Here is a 20616-nt window from a genome sequence, read left to right as displayed (position 1 = left end):
GAGCTTATTGCAGCCAATCTGAAGTCGCGCTTTGGTTTCTAAACGTTTTGGAAGTCGAATGGACTTCTGGAATGGATTCCGTTCAAATTCCAAGGTAAGACTGTACGGAGATTGAAACATCTACACAGCCCACCCTCTTTGGCCCTGCAGGCATGTTCCCCACTTACCGAGATAACCTTGTGTTTTCTTCTGTAATGCAGTGACAGGGCAGTCTTTGTGAGCCAACAGAAGCTGTTTGAGTTGAGCAACTTCATTCCGTAATAATGTAACTTCATTCTGCAGGAAAGGAAACATTTATCTTCATTGCATGTGCTCTCATGTCCAGCCTTTCAAACTTTTGTCCTTAATTGTTCGGGATAGGTATTGTATAAAATGGGGGGTGTTGTGAGTCATCATGAATGAGTCTCTTGCTGGTTACCGGAGGCAGGAAATGCTCCATTTTTGGCATTTAAATAACTGATCTGATCTTAGGGTTTTAACTCTGTGCTTAAGCAGTGCTTTTTGCCTCTGAATCTGGGAGCGACAATCAATTGGGGGGGGGGAATCCCTCGAACAACAGTGCATATTTAAACATAGTAAAATTGCAATATAAAACGCTCTAATTATTACAGAAATAGTTATCCACTTCAAGTTCATGGGATAGGGTGGGCTAAAATTCACACACATGCAGCTTGCTAGAATGTTTAAAGGCACACGTTTCCATCGCTGAAATACAATGAAAGCCAAGCCTCCATGCAAGGAACTCGGCCAAAACTCTGTTCGGTCAAGAGGGCGGATTGCAGCTACTGACGAGCCACAGCACCAACTGGGCAGGAACCCCACAATACTTCCAACCTTTATTAATACAGTTGCATGGAATGTGGCAGCTATTCTTAGGTCCTAGTATGCAGAAGTGGCCTCTGCAGGGGTCACAGGTCATAGCTTGCATTTAAAACATCTGAGCAGAAGCTGCTTGCATTTGTAACCCTGCCACAGCAGTCTTTTTGTGGCACTCCAAAGATAACATTGAAGGTACTTATGAATGGGTGGGGAGATTCATTCAATGAAGACAGAGAGAACTCAGAGGAGTCCTTTAGGGTGGAAAGGAAGTCCTTGCTTCCGTTCTGCTTTCACAGGGAGACAGGATGTCCACCGCTGGATTAGGTCTCCTTCCCAGGGACCAGTCTGGCAAGGCTAAAATCTTCTTCCTGGAAGCTGGGAACTTTCCAAAAGACAGCGAAGCAATATATATTGTGGGAAGAAAATCCCACAGAAGAACTGCAAACCAAGTGGCCCCTAACGACCTCCAGCAGCAAATCAAATTAGGTCAAAATTCCATAAAATCTGGGATAAAACGTGAGAAACTGGCCTTCCAAGGTTCGGTGTGGTGGGAAAAGTGAAAGCAAAAACACGCTGCATGCACCTAGGCAAGGATTTGAGTCACTGCTTACAAGAACAGAAGTCCACCAGGTAGGAGGACATTCCGTGATAAGATATTAAAAAGGAGAGCATCCCAGGGAGGGAACAAAACTCTCACACCTTTGCTGTAATTGAGCCCTAAGGCTTAAGAACTCTGCACACAAAGGCTGCCTCTGCTGATGTGCAGATGTCACAGAAAGGTATCCTCTCTCCCAGAAGGCTGAAAAGGGAGCTATTCCTTAACCAAGAGAGCTAGGGTGGCACTGTGGGTTAAACCACAGAGCCTAGGACTTGCCGATCAGAAGGTCGGCGGTTCGAATCCCATGACGGGGTGAGCTCCTGTTGCTCGGTCCCTGCTCCTGCCAACCTAGCAGTTCGAAAGCACGTCAAAGTGCAAGTAGATAAATAGGCACCGCTCCAGCGGGAAGGTAAACGGCGTTTCCGTGTGCTGCTCTGGTTCGCCAGAAGTGGCTTAGTCATGCCAGCCACATGACCCAAAAGCTGTACGCAGGCTCCCTTGGCCAATAAAGCGAGATGAGCGCCGCAACCCCAGAGTCGGCCACGACTGGACCTAATGGTCAGGGGTCCCTTTACTTTTACCTTTATTCAAAGATAATGCAAGGATAGAGTAGTTGGTAAATAAAGCCTAAAGGAGAACAAGAAGGCTCCTACTGGTTGCATAAGGCGAATGTAAAGAATACTAAGGATAAGGTCTTGCATGTCAGAACTCAGGACCTTCAAAGATGCTGCAGCTATAGGCTCAAACTTACTATGGGGAAGTGCACCAACACCACATTCAGGCTCATGGCATGACCAACGAGAGATTAAATCCATTAACAGCAGTAAATAACTTCTTGATCTGGGGTAAGAGGCAACCGTCTGTCCCCCTAGGCTTCCAATGATACTGAAAACTGCTAAAACTTTCCTTGTCTATGTATTTGGTCACATACAAGAATCCAAACCGTCTTGAAGGAAAAATAAAATGTCATTTCCTAAATGTGTTGCACCACGCATTACTGTAGGTGCATATGGTGGAAGAGTTACAGGACAGCAGACGAGTAGAGATGATCCTGGGTTGCCATCTTTCAACTTTCAAGCAGTCAGGTTGAAAAGCTGTGGTTGAGGATAAAGAAGGGCAGTCCTGATATTACCTGTAACTGCCATGGATCAATACTGGAGAGGACAACTGGATCAGAAATCCTGTGCCTGCTTAAAGATGGTGATGATGTTTGCCTTGTATTCTGTGAGCCTCCCAACTGTCTCAGAGATCAAGAGAAGGCCAAGTAGTTTGCAAAGTTGCAGCTGTCAGCCCAGCTTCTCTCCTTCCCTACTAAGTCTGCTTCTGAAGCAGACCTGACTGTTTCTGTTAGTGGTATGAAGTTCAGTTTTGGGAATTATCAATCTGGATGCTATCTGCTGAAACACCCTCCAGTATATGTATCCAGACTGATCTACAAATCTTCAATTTGCCCAGTCTGTATGAGCATTCAAATCCCCCCAAGATAAGCATGACATTATGGGGGAAAGCTGCTTCTGCCCCCCACTGAAGGCTGACTGCTTCCTTGAGATGCTACAGGGAGTGGGCATTGCCCTGTCTGTTCAGATACGCTTTTGCACTGGTGTTGTTGATATGGAAAAGTACATTTCACCTGCACAATCAGGAGATGAAAGCTAAGCAGATTGTATTTTTGTGTGTGATTGAAATGTGGATACAGTGGTACTTCTGGTTACGTACTTAATTTGTTCCGGAGGTCCGTTCTTAACCTGAAACTGTTCTTAACCTGAAGCACCACTTTAGCTAATGGGGCCTCTCGCTGCTGCCGCGCCGCCGCAGTGCGATTTCTCTTTTCATCCTGAAGCAAAGTTCTTAACCCGAGGTATTATTTCTGGGTTAGTGGAGTCTGTAACCTGAAGCGCATGTAACCCGAGGTACCACTGTACAGTGGTACCTCAGGTTACAAATGCTTCAGGTTGCAAACTCTGCTAATCTGGAAGAGTTACCTTGAGTTGAGAACTTTGCCCCAGGATAAGAATGGAAATCGTGCTGGCAGTGCAGCGACAGCAAGAGGCCCCATTAGTGAAAGCACGCCTCTAGTTAAGAACAGTTTCAAGTTAAAAACGGACCTCTGGAACGAATTAAGTTCGTAACTAGAGGTACCACTGTATGTGTAATATTGAAAGAAAAGTATTTAATATGTCCTAAGCACTTACACTTAGTTGGATGTTCTGCGTTGTGAGCTCCTCCGCCTTCTTCTCCAAGGATGACACCCAGAGCTTGCGCTTCTGGCGGCAGCGGGAGGCGGCAGCCCGGTTCCGTTCCAGGAAACGCTGCCTACGTTCATCTGGATCTTCGTCCATTGTGCGTCTCCGTCTGCCTCCTGTGCTAGGCGTGGGCTGAGCTGGGGAAACCTGGGGTTGAAGAACAAAAGAATTGCCAAAATTAAGGAACAAGATTAATTGGGCAGTTTGTGCACTCTCAGGGCAGCCCATTAAACACTCAGCGGCCAATTAGTAACAACGCAGAACCATTTCCCCGATTCTTGATCTCATATCCTCACTAATTCTCACCAGGACATTTAGGCAAAATAGCAATGTAAGATTTGTGCAAGTGACTCAAATACTGATTGTGTTCATGCTTTCTTTCTTTTAACCCAGTAGGGACTGTGCCATATGGAGTAATAATCCTCTAACCCTTTAACCTATTTGCTTTGCAGTTCTTGTTCTGTGGGACCAACAGGGACACTGAAAACCTTTTCCATTATTTCAAGAGAACAAAGAAAACTAGCTGCCAAGAGCAAAACAGATCTGCAGGTTCCCAGCTTAGCTCAGCCCCACCAAATGGGCTTTATAATTATGCAGACCAGTTTACACTTTGCTACTACTCACTGTCAGTCAGGCAGCATATGGATAGTAAACTTCTGGAAGCCTGTCTAGCTGACAGAGCAGGTGGTGATTTTGATGGAAGGCTGGCATTTGGTGAGCTGGCAGGAACAAATGGGGTGCATTTAAACCCAAGTCATTAAAACAGGAAGAGAGAGAGAGAAGATCTGAAAACATTGCTTCTATATTCCAGACTGTGTCCCAATTGCCTGTGATGCCTAACTGGTAACTGTCTGGCAGCAGCGGTGACAGAAGCAACGGGGTCAAAGACGCAGCTTCTCTGAAAGGCAACAGGCTTCCTATACCTGTTCAGGGGAACTGGAACTCAGTGCCAAAACATCTCAGATTCTATAGCTAGAAAAGCCAAATCTGGCAACTGGGGGGAAAGAAACCCCATACAAATGAATTATATGCATATAACATTTCTATGCTTCTTTTTGCTTGCAGAATCAACAACCTTGGTTGAGTATATTTGGCAAATGGGAAAAAGGAGGGTTGGGTCTCACTGGTGGTGGCAGAATGTAGAAATACAAGGCATCTACGATGACAACGGAAATGAACTGGGAGCTGTGTGGAGTAATGTACCATCACTTTCTGGCTACTAAAAGACTGACAGACTTTTTTTCTGAAGACCTGATGGTGGAATGCGAGAAGAGGCAACATTGCCTATGGTTACATACACATCACACTGCTGTCAGTAGCAGACAGATCAGTCAGGTTTTTAAAGGGTAAAGGGACCCCTGACCATTAGGTCCAGTTGTGACTGACTCTGGGGTTGCGGCGCTCATCTCGCTTTATTGGCCAAGGGAGCCGGTGTACAGCTTCCAGGTCATGTGGCCAGCATGACTAAGCCGCTTCTGGCAAACCAGAGCAGCGCACTGAAACGCCGTTTACCTTCCCGCCGGAGCAGTACCTATTTATCTACTTGCACTTTGACGTGCTTTTGAACTGCTAGGTGGGCAGGAGCAGGGACTGAGCAACGGGAGCTCACCCCGCCGTGGGGATTTGAACAGCCGACCTTCTGATCAGCAAGCCCTAGGCTCTGTGGTTTAACCCAGAGCACCACCCGCGTCCCTCAGTCAGGTTTTTACAGTGTTTCAAAAGCCTGCAAAAGCACACCTGACTGTGTATGACAATGGGAACCAAAGGTGAGAGGGTAATTGTGCTTTTGTCTTATCAATTTTCAACTCCTTTAAGTTCTCATGTTTTGTTCCGAGCATCTAGAAGCCACTCAAACAATTTCCCCTCATTCCTCCACAGTCATGAATACTCAAAACTTGTTCTTTTTACACAAATTTGATAGCAGCCACTGGATTTCCCATCAGATGTCATACCACAAGCTGGGGGTGTGGCTGCAGCCAAATCAAATTCAAATGCCCATGGTATAGCCCCCCTTCCCAGAATATCATAGCTCCCCCGTCCCAAGTCCTGCTTTGATGTGTTCCAGCTTCAAGCAGACCTGTGGTTGGGCTGGAGAAGGTGCATCGGGATGCTGGATGAGTATCTGACCCTGTTCAGGATGAGACGTCACCATTGTGCTTGCTGAACCCACCACCATGCCACTGCCATTTAGTGAGGAAGTAACTCCTTGCGTCAGGCTGGCTTTTAGCCTCTGTAGGGGGACAAAAACAAAACAAAATCAGGAGAGGCCCAACCATTTATTTCTCTTTTACCGATACACACACACACCATCTCTCTTTACTACAAAGATGCAGGGTGTTGAGAATGAAGCCTGGCTAGACTCTTTAGGACATGCTGCTGATAGCCAGGTTTCTATTTCTAGGTAAGACAGGGAACTGCACATCATGATGATGTCAGGACACAAGCTAGATGCAAGGCAGAGGGAGGGACTATATACATAGCTACCATTTTCAATGAAGATCACAGGCAACTTGCAAAATCTAGTCCCAGCTAAAACTGACAACTGAGCTAATTGAAGACTAAACGTATATCAATGCATTTGCTCATGTTCATTCTCTGGCTCTCCAAAATCATCCTTTGTTTTTGTGTGCGACCCGCACACCTCTCTTCACACCTCTCCCCACCCTTCTGTTGTCTCCCACTCAGTTTCTAAATTTAGACTGCAAAGCTACTTGGAGAAGGGATGTGCCTTTTTTCTTTACGATGACAGCATCACCTGAATCTTATAGATCAGTTGGCTCCCTTACTAAAGTACAAAGAGGCCCCCAAGGTTAGAATTCTATTTACTTATAGCAGCTTTTTGTTTTATATTGAAAATGAAGGGCAGCAATTCATTCATTTTCATGTTTGTTCCCTCTTTTCCTACTCTCCTCCCCAAGGACTGTAGCATAGGGACACCGGTAGCAGCAGTCAAGAGCAGCCTGAAAGACTAATCTGTGAATCTGGAAATCATAAGAAACCGCAGGTTACTTCTGTGGACAAGCATTCACATCACCAATATCCACAGCTACCTTCTTCCATAGTCTTCATAACGTATTTTGGGCACTGAACCTTCCTGACAGTGTCTAATATCCGCTAGGGAAAAAAATGAGGGGCTTGATAAATGTACCTAGGTGTCACAAGAATGCCTGGGTTGCCTCCATCTGAATGTTGCTTTCTGTTCTGCCCTTTCCTTATCCTACCCTTTTCTACCCCACTCTACTTTCCCTAGGGACACGGGTGGCGCTGTGGGTTAAACCACAGAGCCTAGGACTTGCTGATCAGATGGTTGGCGGTTTGAATCCCCGCCACGGGGTGAGCTCCTGTTGCTCGGTCCCTGCTCCTGCCAACCTAGCAGTTTGAAAGCACGTCAAAGTGCGAGTAGATAAATAGGTACTGCTCCGGCAGGAAGGTAAACGGCGTTTCCGTGCACTGCCCTGGTTCACCAGAAGTGGCTTAGTCATGCTGGCCACATGACCCGGAAGCTGTACGCCGGCTCCCTCGGGCAATAAAGCGAGATGAGCGCCACAACCCCAGAGTCAGTCACGACTGGACCTAATGGTCAGGGGTCCCTTTACCTTTCCCTACTTTCCCTACAAGGATATACGCTATCCCATCCAGTTATAGGCTATGCAACTTGCACCGACAGACTACAAATTGCTGTCTTTTAGGGGAGAAGGTAAAGTATACGGCAATCTCTTTTAACTGCTAGTGGTTTCAGTGTTAACAGAAAGTGTTAACAGAAAAACAGCAACCCGAATGTGACCACATGCATCGAGTGACCACATGCTTTGAGGTTATCCCCCATGAAATAACTGTGTTAGGGGGCGATGTCGGGGGGCCAACCATGGCTGCATCTCATTTCCTAAAATCGTACTATAGGCAAGCTTGCCGATTCTGTTGTTATCTAATGCAACTCACCATTTTAGCTTCTGAGTGCACTGGAAGGCCTGATGGTGAAATGGAGCCGCTGCTGATAATTGGAGGGCCGGGAATACCAGGAATGTTTGGCACCACAGATATAGGCCTTGCCAGCTATAAGTTGGAAGGGGAATGGAAAACACCTTGTATAAGTTAAGCAGTTTTGTTGATTAACTCCTACAGTGAAGGGGCGAGAAAACTTGCTTGATAAGCTGTACATGTTAGAAATCTAATCACCAGTGTTTGAGAGATAAAAAGAAACAAACAGTGGATCAGCTTAATAGAGCAGAGGAGTACCAACGGCAGTTTCAGAAAAGTTAGACATTGCAGGAAAGAGAAAACACCAATGCTTTCTTTCGTTTCCTCTGAACCATTTCACGCATTATGCTGCAGCAAATCTCAGCACTGAGCTACGGCCAATCCTAGATCTAATATTCCCATTTATGTTTGAGATTTTTAGGTGTACAATATCTTAAATGTGCACTGCAAAACGGTAATGTGCAATCCAGCCAACAGAAAGCTTTTACCATGAAATTAGGTACTTCTAGCAACAAAAGAGTAGAGTTCTGGATCCAGGCCAGCTTGACTACTAACCCCACCATATCAATTCAGTAGTATTGTGCTTGGAGAGCAAATGTGGTATAATGGCTTTGGGGGGCTTTGGACTGAAGATGCCCAGGCTTAAAGCCTCATTCAGCAACAAAACTTGCTGGATGTTGTTGGGCTCATAATCCTCTCTCAGTCTAATCTATTTAACAGGGTTGCTATTATGGAAATACATAACAACAATATATAAACCTGCCTGAACTCCTCGTACTAAGGGCAAGCTAAAACTGCTACTAATCATTACAATGTGGAGAAAAGCTTCTGGGGACAACCCTTGGGATTTATTTTCCTTTCTGCAATTCTTTGTGGGGTGCACCACTCTTTTTGCATTTTTACAATGGGCACACTTAACTTCCCTAGGAGTAGAAGAGAGAAAGTGACAGGTGGCCAGCTAGAATTCAGTATTTCTGAGATAACCTGGAGAAAAGGCAGTTAAGTGCCCAAACTAGATTTTCAGATTTATAGAGCTTCCCCTCAGACAATTCTAATTTCCAACACATGGCAGAAACTTCCTGAACACTTAAATAGATGAAAAGTACACCCACAAAGAAACAGAAAAGTGGATTTGTATAGCACAGTCAGCAGCAGAACCAGTGCAAACTGCACCAGAAGGTACTTGCATTTGTCAATCACATACCCCAAGAAAATTCATTTGCAGAAATAAAAGCTAAATAACCATTTCATGCCCCGAAGAGGCCAGAGAGGGAGTTTTTCTGGCCTGGAAAGGCCAACATGTTCTCTGTAAGCTTGAATGATTTCAGCATAGAGCTGGCTAATCAGAGAGCCTGCAGTTCCCAGCCTTGGAACCAACAGTGTCTGCCATCTGCTCAGATGAAGATTCAGTTTTGAGCCTCCCCCCACCCAGCAATGTGATTGGCAGGTGCTGCTAACTTGCAGGCTGGTGGCTCCCTCAACACCCACATCCTCCCCGCTAGCCCAGGCTTATCTCACATGGAGGGGCAGAGAGAGATGTCAATTTTGCAAATTAAAGTGCTCGCATATGCTCTACAAAGGGGAAAAACTGTCCCTTCCTTTATCAAAAGTAGCCAGGCTGGAAGCTTCTATTACCGATATGACAGAAGGCATCTGAACGGGAGGGCCAGGAAGGACGGGCATGGTCTGTCCATTCACAAGGTGCATGACAAGTGGTACAGAGCTGGTGGGAGATCTGCGAGAAAACAAAAGACAAACACAAAACATATTGCAGTCCAGTTTGTGAGTACTATCAGAAATCCCCTGCCCAACACATCTGAGACACAGGTGATCCCATGTGACACACAGAGCCTCCTTCCGCTTCCTAAACTCTCCACTGAAAAGCTGAGCATCTCTGCTCTGGCAATAGCAGAGTTAGCGAACGTAATATTTTTCAAACATTAATTTTTTTGAATTGATAATAATTGGCTTCCATGCCAGAATATACATGGGTTATAAAAGCACAGGTGCTCCCAGCTTACATCGATCTGCTGAGGTTTAAACAGAATGTGCAAAGATATTCAAATTTCCTGATATTTGGCTTGATGATTACAAATTTCGAACCAGCATCCATCACCTGAGCTTATTATGGATTAGAGAGATGTGCAACACACAGAGAGAGAGAGACGCTTTCCGGCAGAGCACCATCTCATCAGGTGTAAAGTTCACTGGGCTTTCAACCCCAGTGCATGTGCAATTACAAGAGTAGATGGTCCAAGGGCCATGTAGGGTTGGCAGTAGCATTTTAAATAGGAGCCATACTTACTGAGGTCTCAAGTTGCAGAGAGATAGCTCTCCAGATATACCTGAACTGCTAGCTGAAGGAGGCATTTTGAGATTGTAACATTGGGCCTACTGTGAAGGTCCATTTCGTGCAGGGAATGGAGGGGGATCCTTGGAGGGCCAACCCATCCAAAGATCCCCTCCTCCCTGCAGGAAAAGAAGTCATTACCTAGAGAAAGGATCCATTTCAGGGCCAAACTAGTCTTCATATGGCAGAGACGTGAAGCAACCTCCTAACGGATCTCATATATGGAAGAAAAGCCATGGAAGGTCACACAGATGTTGTGGAATAGCCAAGATGGGGGCTGCTTAACGCTTCCAGCATAAAAAAATACAGTGGTACCTCTGGTTGCGAACGGGATCCATTACGGAGGCCCGTTCACAACATGAAAAGAGCGCAACCCGCAACGGTGCGTCTGCGCATGCGCGGGTTGCGATTCGCCGCTTCTGTGCATGCGCAAGAGGTGAAACCCAAAAATAACCCTTTCTGGTACTTCCGGGTTGCTGCAGAACGTAACCTGAAAGGACGTAACATGAGGTATGACTGTAGCTGAGAGGGGAATAATTGAGTAACTACCATTTCTTCACTCAAAAGTCTTAAATCCTGTGGCTCTTTTCCATTTTTAAAAATACATCTATCGTGTATGTATTACATCTATTACATCTACATGCATTTGCTGCAGTTTGGCTCATGGCCTCTGGGAAGGAGAGGTTTTAACTCCCTCATGACAAGAGCTGTTCCCTGGATCCCAGTCTTAGTCAGGAGATGGTTCTAGCTAGATCTGGAAACCTGAACAAGCCACAAATTCAAGTAAGAAGGTTTTCTAAAGTTAAAGAGAGGGAGCAAGAACAGTTCAAGTAAGGGTCCAAGAAGCTGGAGCCTTTTACAGAAGAAGACTGCTCAGCCTTCCTCTGTTCAAGGGAAGGAGACTGCAGGAGTGACACCGGAGACTTTTTAAGTAGACAGATACGAGGCTGAAGCCTTAACTTGCGGCAAAAGTGTTATGCATGAGACATAGTTTGATGGTTCTCCCTGTCCCTTCTCAATCTTTAATTTGCTGTCTCTCTGTGTCAATTCTTCATGTACTAAATGATTTAACAGTCCCTAGGATCCTATTTCCCCCATCATGTCTGCTCTTGTGCAGGCTCATACACAACTGGCAAATCCTACAAAATCTAAAATCATGAGATTTGCAGGAGAAACTCCTGGCCATTCACTGATTGCCCAATAAGGTCCCTCTTAAGGTCCCTACACCTCCCCCCACTCCCGATCTCCTTACTTACCCAAGCTGTCTGTTGGAAGGTGGAGCTTGGGTGATGACAGAAGTTGGAGAAGGGAGAGTGGGATGCAGAGGATCATATCCTAAGTGCAGTGGAAGTGACCCAGGGCGTACAATGGTTGGAGTAGGCGTAGAAATGATAACAGGCTTTGAAGGACTCTCCTATGAAACATGCACATACTCAATGAATGCCAGGCATTATCATTTTGTGGGACTAATAATGCATCCCTCCTACCAACCCTCATTATTCCTAGGACTACCACTCCTGGGAAATCTGAAGCACAGAAACTTAACTTCAGCTGTACCCACAGAAACCAAAAGTGCTAAATCCTGTGTCGAGCATGAGATAATAATCACACACTCAATAGGCTGAAATTTGCAAAAAGCAAATAAGCTTTGTAAATATACATTAAATTCAACAGTAAAAAAAGGGGGGGAGACACACAAAGGAAGGAACCCAAACCATTCACATCCATTGCGACTAGATATAAATTATGCAAGTATTACTTAATAACATCACTTGGCATCAAAAGGCACACCCAGTTGTTTTAAAATCATGTGCCATCATACCAGATAATTTGTTCTAATTGCAAAATAATAGAGAAGTGCGGATGGATGAGATTTGCAGGACATCGGCAGGATACATTCCAGGGGAGAAATGAAGGCAATTAAAAGTTACAAAGCTCTTCCATTTCACCAAAGTTCCTCAACAGCTCTCAGAACTTTGAGCAGAAACTCCCTTTATCTTTTTCAAGTGTCTAGGCTGGGACACTAAATCCTGATGAATGCACCAGGACTGCAAATCTTCAGCATGCTCCTGACGTAGGGAGTAATCTGGGGTGGCTTCAGATAACAGTCTGCACTATGGCATCTTCTTACCAGGCCTCGCCAAACTCACATTTTCTGTATGTTTGTTTCTGTCTACTCTGCTCACAGTAAAGCCAGAAGATGCAGATTGCCACCTCTCAGCTACTAAGTTTGCAGGGAGCCAGAATAGTGAAAATGCTCCTCTGAATCCAAGCCAAATGCCTCTATCAAGGGAGGCAAAAGCTTTAAAAAAAGTTAAAACCAACCAAGCTTCTACAAACTTCATTCTGTCAAAGCTTTTTCTTACTCTATGGGCCTGCTTCAGGTGCAACTTGCAGCCACCCCCAGCCCATGTTGCTTGTGGGAGCATGTGGGGGAGACACATAGCTGGCCATCATTTGCATGATCAACACACCTTTCATGTGTCCACCCATGAAATGGAGAAGCTGGTTCTTACAACTGGCACTCTCATGTCATTACAGAAGTCTAGCAGTGGCCCTCTGTGTGCAGGGGCCAAAGGGCACATTCTATTGAATCTCCTACAACTACACCAGTATAACCATAAAAGATAATGAACACATATCTGCCATTTCTGATAGAAGCGGGTTTGTTTGCTTTAATATAAATTTTACAAGTGGGTGAATGCCATTAAAAACAGATGAAAAGACGACTCACGAAAGCTCACCTTCTCCTTGGCCTGCGGTGACTGTGGACTCGCTACCGGACTATCAGGAGGGGAAGAGTCTACTTCAACTGGTTCTTCCTCTTTTATTTTGATGTCTGGGGTAGAAGGTAGAGACATATCGAGGGGTCCAGAACACTATGGAAAAGCAGAATACATACTTTAGGGCTTTGCCATCAGGCTGCCTTGCTGATCTGTTCACCTTCCCCAGCTCCAGGCTTTTGCACGCTAAGAGAGGCAGCACTCAGAATACTGAGTCTGCATGTCAATATGGAGAAGCAAAGATACCATGTATGGTGCAGGAGCAGCTCTGCCCTTCACTAAGGCGTATTCCTTTTCCTCCCAGGTGAAGGCCAGACTGCATGGCTTTTCTAGCAACTCATATCAACGATGGATATTTTTTTAAAAGCAACACATTGTTTTTGAGATTCTGCAAGTTAATTCTCACCCAAGCAACTTCCCCTGACTTTTTTCTTCCGCCAAGCCTTGGCAATATGAAAAGAAAGCTAAAATGCCTGTCGGTCACAAAAGGCACTTTCATTCGCAGAAGCGCTGCAACCCACTATATAAGTCATTTTTGAATTATTGCTTGATTTATCAAAAGCCAACAAGAGAGCCATACGAGTTATTGCAAATCTATGACCAGCTCATTGTAATAAAACCTCACCATATGCCTGAACCTGGAACCATGCCACCACACCTATTTTCAACAGCGCTACATGGCCCTTTCCAATTTTATTAACAGCAGCTTGTTGCCTTCGTAGATCAATGGGTCAAAGCAATAGCAAAAGGAAATGGCAAAGCTAGGGACTTGGGAGTGTGTGCAGCAAAGCAGGAAAGAGTCAAAGCACATCAAGTAGTCCTCAAGCAATCAAAAACAGCACAATGCTTCCTCCGGTTCTTGGATGGAGCTCCTCTGGAACACGCCAAGAAGATAAAAACAAGGTATAATGAGCGCTGGGAAGAAACAGGCAAGAGAGCATGAGGAGCAAGCCATCATTTGGTGTATTCAAGTCAGGGAACTGCTTTTAGTGGCTACCTAGAAAAAACATGGCTAGAAAAAACAAGAAAAAAACCTAGAAAAAACAAGGCTGATCGTCGAAGAATTGATGCTTTTGAATTATGGTGCTGGAGGAGACTCTTGAGAGTCCCATGGACTGCAAGAAGATCAAACCTATCCATTCTTAAGGAAATCAGCCCTGAGCGTTCATTGGAAGGACAGATCGTGAAGCTGAGGCTCCAATACTTTGGCCGCCTCATGAGAAGAGAAGACTCCCTGGAAAAGACCCTGATGTTGGGAAAGATGGAGGGCACAAGGAGAAGGGGACGACAGAGGACGAGATGGTTGGATAGTGTCTTCGAAGCTACAAACATGAGTCTGAGTAAACTGCGGGAGGCAGTGGAAGACAGAAGTGCCTGGCGTGCTCTGGTCCATGGGGTCACGAAGAGTCGGACACGACTAAACGACTAAACAACAACAACAGAAAAAACATGGATCGTATATCTTTTCTTGTTGCTTCTCATTCTTTTGTTTGGCTGCTAATTCCCCCCCCCCAAGCTAAATTCCTCTGCTTTCTACTGTGCTATACTTTGAGGGTGGGTTATCCTCCTTTAATCTCCTACCTCCATTGCTTACTATAATTTCCCCTCAAGCCCCCACTTCTATTACCAGCTTCTTCCGAGCCAACATAATACCAACTATGAGTAGTGGGGCACTTCCTGAAACCATTGTTCTTTAGCACAGGCTCAGAGTTATCTATCCTGACTGGCAAAGGTTCTCCAAATCACAGGCAGGGAGTAACCTCAATGCTTTTATTTTTTTGTTTAAACTATGGATGCCAGGGAATGAGTCTCTTGGGGCTTCCTCCTTGCAAAGCATGGAGATAAACCATAGTTTATCTTAAGAATGCTACCATTCAGAATATGCTTTTTTGTAGAAACAAAATGCCACTGATTTCAGAGAGAGCAATTTCCAAGTGAGTTTGCCGAGGAAAAGGTCCTGAAAGCCACTCCAGATTCTGGAGCACATTTATTTGCATAGGGTTATAGGCTTGTTAATTTCTTGACAGTTTAACACCCGGACACTTGAGAGGAAAGTCATGAGAGCAGCGCACTGTAAGTTTAGGGAGCCTGAAGGAGGCCTTTGCAACTGAAGCCCCCTTGGCCAAACGTAGCCCACTGAGAAATGTTGCCTCTCCTCCCCCCCCCCACCGCCCCCCGTTGCCAACCTAGAGCAGTATGGGAAAAGGGGCCTGTGTGGAAAATGAACTTGAAAGCAGACCATTTTATGAGAAGCCACTTAAAGTGTGGGCCGCAACCCTCCTCTTAGAGAACTGGTGTGCCTTAGATAATATGGACATGAGTTTTCAGGAAGTTCTGTGAAAATTAAGAGGAGAAATATTGTTTAAAAAATAAGGTAAGACTACGATGTGATAGTAGTGCAATATTAATTAGGGAATGTGTAAGAAGTGATTAAGACGGAGAATTAGCAGACGAGTTGATGGAAGTCCAAAAAGATGATGTTGGTGATAAATTGGAATGATATGTTTTGTAGAATGTTATATTGGAAAATATTTATATATATATATATATAACCTAGAAGTGTTCCGGCCTGCAAACGTTCTTTGGAACCCGAACATCTGACACAACTGCTGCAGCCAGGGCCCAATTTAGGTTTGATGAGGCCATAAGCTACTAAAGGTAATGGGGCCCTTTATATGTCCAGCTGTCCTTTGTCACTGTTTTTTGTGTTGAATATATGCTATATGGTAATTTACGGACCTAATAGGTATCTAAAGCCATTTGCACATAACGAATAGGAGCCTACACAACACAAAACACTGTTGCTGTATGTAGGTTTCATTTTATTTATTTTTTATCTTATATTTTTGGAAATGTACATCCAGGTTTTTTTCCTTTAATGTTTTGGGGGCCCCCAAGTGAGTGGGGCCCTGAAGATATCTGAAGAAGTGTGCATGCACACGAAAGCTCATACTAAGAACTAACTTAGTTGGTCTTTAAGGTGCTACTGGAAGAAAAAAAATTTTTTGTTTTGACTATGGCAGACCAACACGGCTACCTATCTGTATCTGAAGAAGTGTGCATGCACACGAAAGCTCATACCAAGAACTAACTTAGTTGGTCTTTAAGGTGCTACTGGAAGAAAAAAATTTTTTTGTTTTGACTATGGCAGACCAACACGGCTACCTATCTGTAACTCAACATATACCAGTTAAGAATGCTGGCCTAGGGATGGAGGAGGTTATTTCTGATTCAATGCCTATTTCATCACGAAGCTCACCAGCCAGTTATTTTTCAGGTTAAACTACCTCACGGGCTTGTTATGAGGACAAAATTTGGGTGAAGGGGAGGAGACAGTAATGTCACCAACCTGAGTAACTGGGAGGATGGAATAAACACAAACAGCTGCCTCCCTTGCTACATGTGCTTCCAGATGTCATGCCCATTTTGCTTCCTGCTGCGTGCAAAGGAAGCGCCTCAGAATCTAGGAGCGAATGGCACAACGGTTGGCATCCCAAATGCATGGATTACACATGAGTAGCGCAGTGACTGGGAAGACCAATCACCCACAAAGCAGCGTGTCTGGAAATACCCTCTCTGCATTTAATTACCACCAAAAAAACCTCTTGTGGCTGGAGCTATCCAGGACAAAAAATAAATAAAAATAAAATCCCACACGAACTAAAACGAGCTCCAGCAACTGGACTCAACTCAGCCAAATGTTCAAAGCATCTCATGAATGTGCCCAGCAGCCCCTGCCAAGTTTTCTGAATAGCAAACCAGCTGGATCTAACAATCCAAGTCAGTACTAGAAGGGGTAATTCCTTCGGCCTGCTGACACCGAGCCAAGCTTTGAACTGCGGCAGTCTTGTTGGAGGTCAGAAATATTAAGCCTGAGCCCTATTAAACAAGAAACAAACTTCCAGCAATCTAAGAATTCATAATGGTAGCTATTAAAAACAGTACAACACCAGGATTATGGGTGGTCTTAACATATAAAATATCTGGCTAGACTGTGGGTTGTCTACCACTTCATTAAAAAAACAACCCTCAAAATAAATGCTAAGATTAAGATTCTGCGCTGAAATAATAAAAAATGTAACACGGAAGGACCACCTCGCTGTGAAATGACACTGCTCCGAAAGGTGAGACTGTTGCAGCAATACATGGCTGAGAGATCCATGGTACTTCTTTGATTTAAATAGAAAATATTTAAGTGAGAGGGATAAAAGCCCAGCTGGTCATCATTTCTTTAATTTTTGGCTGCTAAATGGATTTGTTTTGTTTTACTGTTTCGTTTTAATTTTTTGCCACGTAATTGTAACTATGTAAGCTGCTTTGGGGGCCTCTTCAAAAGAAAGAAAAGCAAGAGGTATTTTATATCTATATATCTGAATTCCCAAAGACACAGTCTTTGGAAAGACATTGATGTAATTTGATTTACACAGCTGAGAAACAAGATGATTGAATACAGAGGTCTACTTGTTTAGCAAGCAGAATTCAGTCTGGAGAAAAACAAAACAAAAGGAATTGCACTAAAGATGTGTTACCCAAGTTTTCTTTTCAGAATGCCCTGAAACACAAAACAAACCCTGAACAATTTTTAAATGTAGTTTCATGAAAACTGATATTCAAAGAATTCTGGGAATAAACTTGGATAGTGCATATGTTTTGTTTTGGCTTTGCAATTTCATTCATTCCTTACATGGCTGCTCTGAAACTTAACTTCAGCAATGGCTGGGACGGGCTCCAAAGTTTGCAAATATAATAATAATAATAATAATAATCATCATCATCATCATCATCATCATCATCATCATCATCATCATCATCCCTCCTATAGGTTTCTTTTAAAGCCCTGTAAAGAATGCAAGAAAATCTCTCTACTTAGTCAACATGGTAAATATTCTGCTCTCTACTGGAAATCTAGTGGTAGGCAATTTAGTTCACAGATAAATTGGAAAAAGAGTTTTGCCTGAAGACTTAATTCAAGCTTCCACATCACTATAGCCATTCAAACAGCTGTTGTTGTTGTTGTTATTTATATAATAATTAGATATAATTACATTTAATATAACAATTATGCAATTATATATACACATATATTTAATTATGCTGATAATAAGCATGGCTAGCTTCTACATTCCAAAAGTGGTACCCTTTTCATTTCAAGTAGGACAAAGACATTTCAATGTACTCCGAATGCCATGCTTGTTCACCGGCAGACAGGTGGGCTGCTGTTCCTTACTCCAGGGTGAAAAATAGCCTACAGAAGTGATCCCTCTCCCTTCTTGCCTCAATGGTCGTAGCTGGAACCAGTGCTTGGATAAAGGTCAGATCTCAACACTGGGGGTAAGGAAGCTTCCCTGTGTTTCATCCTCTCACAGCAACCCACTAACTTCAGTTTAGTTACAATACAATTTCTCTGGGCAGAAAACATAGTATCTGTGGTACTTACCGTGCCTGTCATTATTGATGCCAATCAAGCATTTAAATGCTAGCATGCATTCACAAAACAGAAAGGTGATGTGGCTGTTGTTGTTGTTTTTTTACTCAAAGTGCCCTTAACCATCTGACTGCTATAAGCAATGAATGAACCACTGTATGCAAAACACAAGCAAAAAGGACCAAAGGCATGGGGCTACAAATAAGAACTTTGCACACAGCTATTATCCCCAGCTTGGGAAGCAAGATGAAGACAAAACTATGGCAGATCTGGGAAAGTTGCTGGAAGTGAGCGCAGATAGTACCAAACTAGATTGCCTATTGATCTGACTCAATATAATGCCATGATTTCACGACTACCATGTGGCATTATATGATGCACTCAGTGCAGGCCACTGTTACAGCAAAATGCGACAGTAGATGAACCCTCTTGGCACGTAATGTTTGCTGATGCATGCATCTTAAAATCCCAAGATGAACATAATTTAAGGACACTATGGAACAACAAATTCCCTTATAGCTCTCAAAATTTTAGCTCAATGAAAACCCTTAGCCTCTTGCCTTTTTCTCATCATCTTCTGTGGCTTTCTTGAAGTCATGTTCAAATGAACTTGCCAACTCATTGAAGAGGCCAACTTCCTCACAGTTCTTCAAAAACCGAGTTGGTGTCGGCGTCTGATCTGTTTAGAGAGCAAGAGAAAAAGACAATGAAAAACAAGTTCAAATCAAAATATTCACTTCACAGAATGAGAAGCCTGGGATTATTTATTCATCATAGAATTTCCTGAATGTTGTTTTCAGCCTGTATTTAGGTGGCTAAAATTATACATTTTACACACACATTTCAGGGATCATATATTTGAATTTTTTTATAATAAAAGAATAGGAACAGCCAGCTGCAGATCACTTCAATTCAGATAGTCGGCACATCTCTGATTTGTCATTTATTGCCATCTAATCCAAGAACACGGGAAATAAGAGAAAGCTTCTGGGTGTATGGTTCTGATACCTTAACGCTACATGGGCTCAACCCAAATGATAACACCTGACACCACTCATCTACACAAATGCCACATTTCTGAATATTCGTGCTTCGGTATTCTGTAACTGTCACCTCGACTACAGTATTGATTCGTATTAGAGCAGCTGAAGAAGAAGCAAGCTGTGATGGTTTGTTTTAAAACTTTAATATCTCTGTTAAATTACACACACAAATCTGATCATAAGAAATCCTTCTGCTGGTGCCATGGGCAGAATATGGAATTCACTATGGAAGAGGCAGGTGGACATTGTATTGTCACGGGGTTGGGGAGAATAAATGTCCACTTGGGTGGTTGCACGGGTGGAATGACAGTTTGGGCTGGGCAAAAATCTGGACACAGGGGCATTTTTAGAAGATACAACTGTGAGAAGAACAGAGCGAAAGGAAAGTCTGACACTTTATCTGCTCTAGATAGCACTGCCACGTGACCTAAAAGATATGCTCCAGGATCCTTTAAGCATGGGACATACCTCTTGGATAACAAGTACTGCACTGACAACCCTAAAAAGACAGTTCCTCTAAAACAGCAGTGGGGAAGTCTTGGCACAGGTCCCAATTTGACCTGCAAAGCTGTTTTCCCCAAACCAACCCACTATGCAGCTAACATCATATGCGATGTCAGATATGGGGCAGGCAGACATGGCTGGATCAGTTGAGCAACTAAATTCCCCATGGGGAACACCATTGGCCAACTGATCCCTGCACTGTAGGAAATAAATGCTGATCAGGTCACCTCAGTGTCTCTCAAAGGGCTTCTGATACTCACAGCCTTAGTTAACTAATATAACAGTATTCTGGCCCATTCCATCTGGGCCAGCCTAAATATCACTGAGAAAACATATCTGTCACTTGTGAAGGGCTTCACCCTTTTGTCAATGGTCTCACTAATATCTTTTAAGTGCAAATTTAAGGCAATCTACAATTTAAGAGGGACACGGGTAGTGCTGTGGTCTAAACCACAGAGCCTAAGGCTTGCCGATTGGAAGGTCGGCGGTTCAAATCCCCGCCACGGGGTGAGCTCCCGTTGCTCGGTCCTGCTTCTGCCAACCTAGCAGTTTGAAAGCATGTCAAGTGCAAGTAGATAAATAGGTACCGCTCCGGTGGGAAGGTAATCGGAGTTTCTGTGCACTCCTATGGTTTGCTAGAAGTGGCTTAGTCATTCTGGCCACATGACCCGGAAGCTGTCTGTGGACAAACACCGGCTCCCTCGGCCTATAGAGCGAGATGAGCATGCAAACCCAGAGTCGTCTGCAACTGGACCTAACGGTCAGGGGTACCTTTACCTTTACAATTCTTTTTATACCTTTTTATTTTTACTATTAGCTCATACATATCTGTTTAAGAACATTTCTGGCACATCAGTGGCCTAAATAAGCCTA

The 20616-nt window shown here is 44.0% G+C and overlaps 1 protein-coding gene across 1 annotated transcript in view; it reads right to left on the bottom strand.

Annotated features, from left to right (window-relative positions):
* Positions 1–20616, bottom strand: part of LOC310755899 (cyclic AMP-dependent transcription factor ATF-7) — a 115842-nt gene that overhangs the window by 18666 nt on the left and 76560 nt on the right. The window contains exons 4-11 of the mRNA XM_083599316.1: positions 18757–18875; positions 12733–12867; positions 11245–11402; positions 9274–9373; positions 7600–7713; positions 5738–5890; positions 3610–3807; positions 168–276 (exon numbers count right to left, since the gene is read on the bottom strand). Coding sequence (XP_083455442.1) covers positions 168–276; positions 3610–3807; positions 5738–5890; positions 7600–7713; positions 9274–9373; positions 11245–11402; positions 12733–12867; positions 18757–18875 — 1086 coding nt within the window. The remainder of the gene's footprint in view (positions 1–167; positions 277–3609; positions 3808–5737; positions 5891–7599; positions 7714–9273; positions 9374–11244; positions 11403–12732; positions 12868–18756; positions 18876–20616) is intronic.

This window comes from Podarcis filfolensis, assembly GCF_964270895.1.
Source record: "Podarcis filfolensis genome assembly, chromosome: 2".
Classification (NCBI taxonomy): domain Eukaryota; kingdom Metazoa; phylum Chordata; class Lepidosauria; order Squamata; family Lacertidae; genus Podarcis; species Podarcis filfolensis.
Note: the sequence above shows the minus strand (reverse complement) of the source record. Positions and strands in the feature narration are given on the sequence as shown.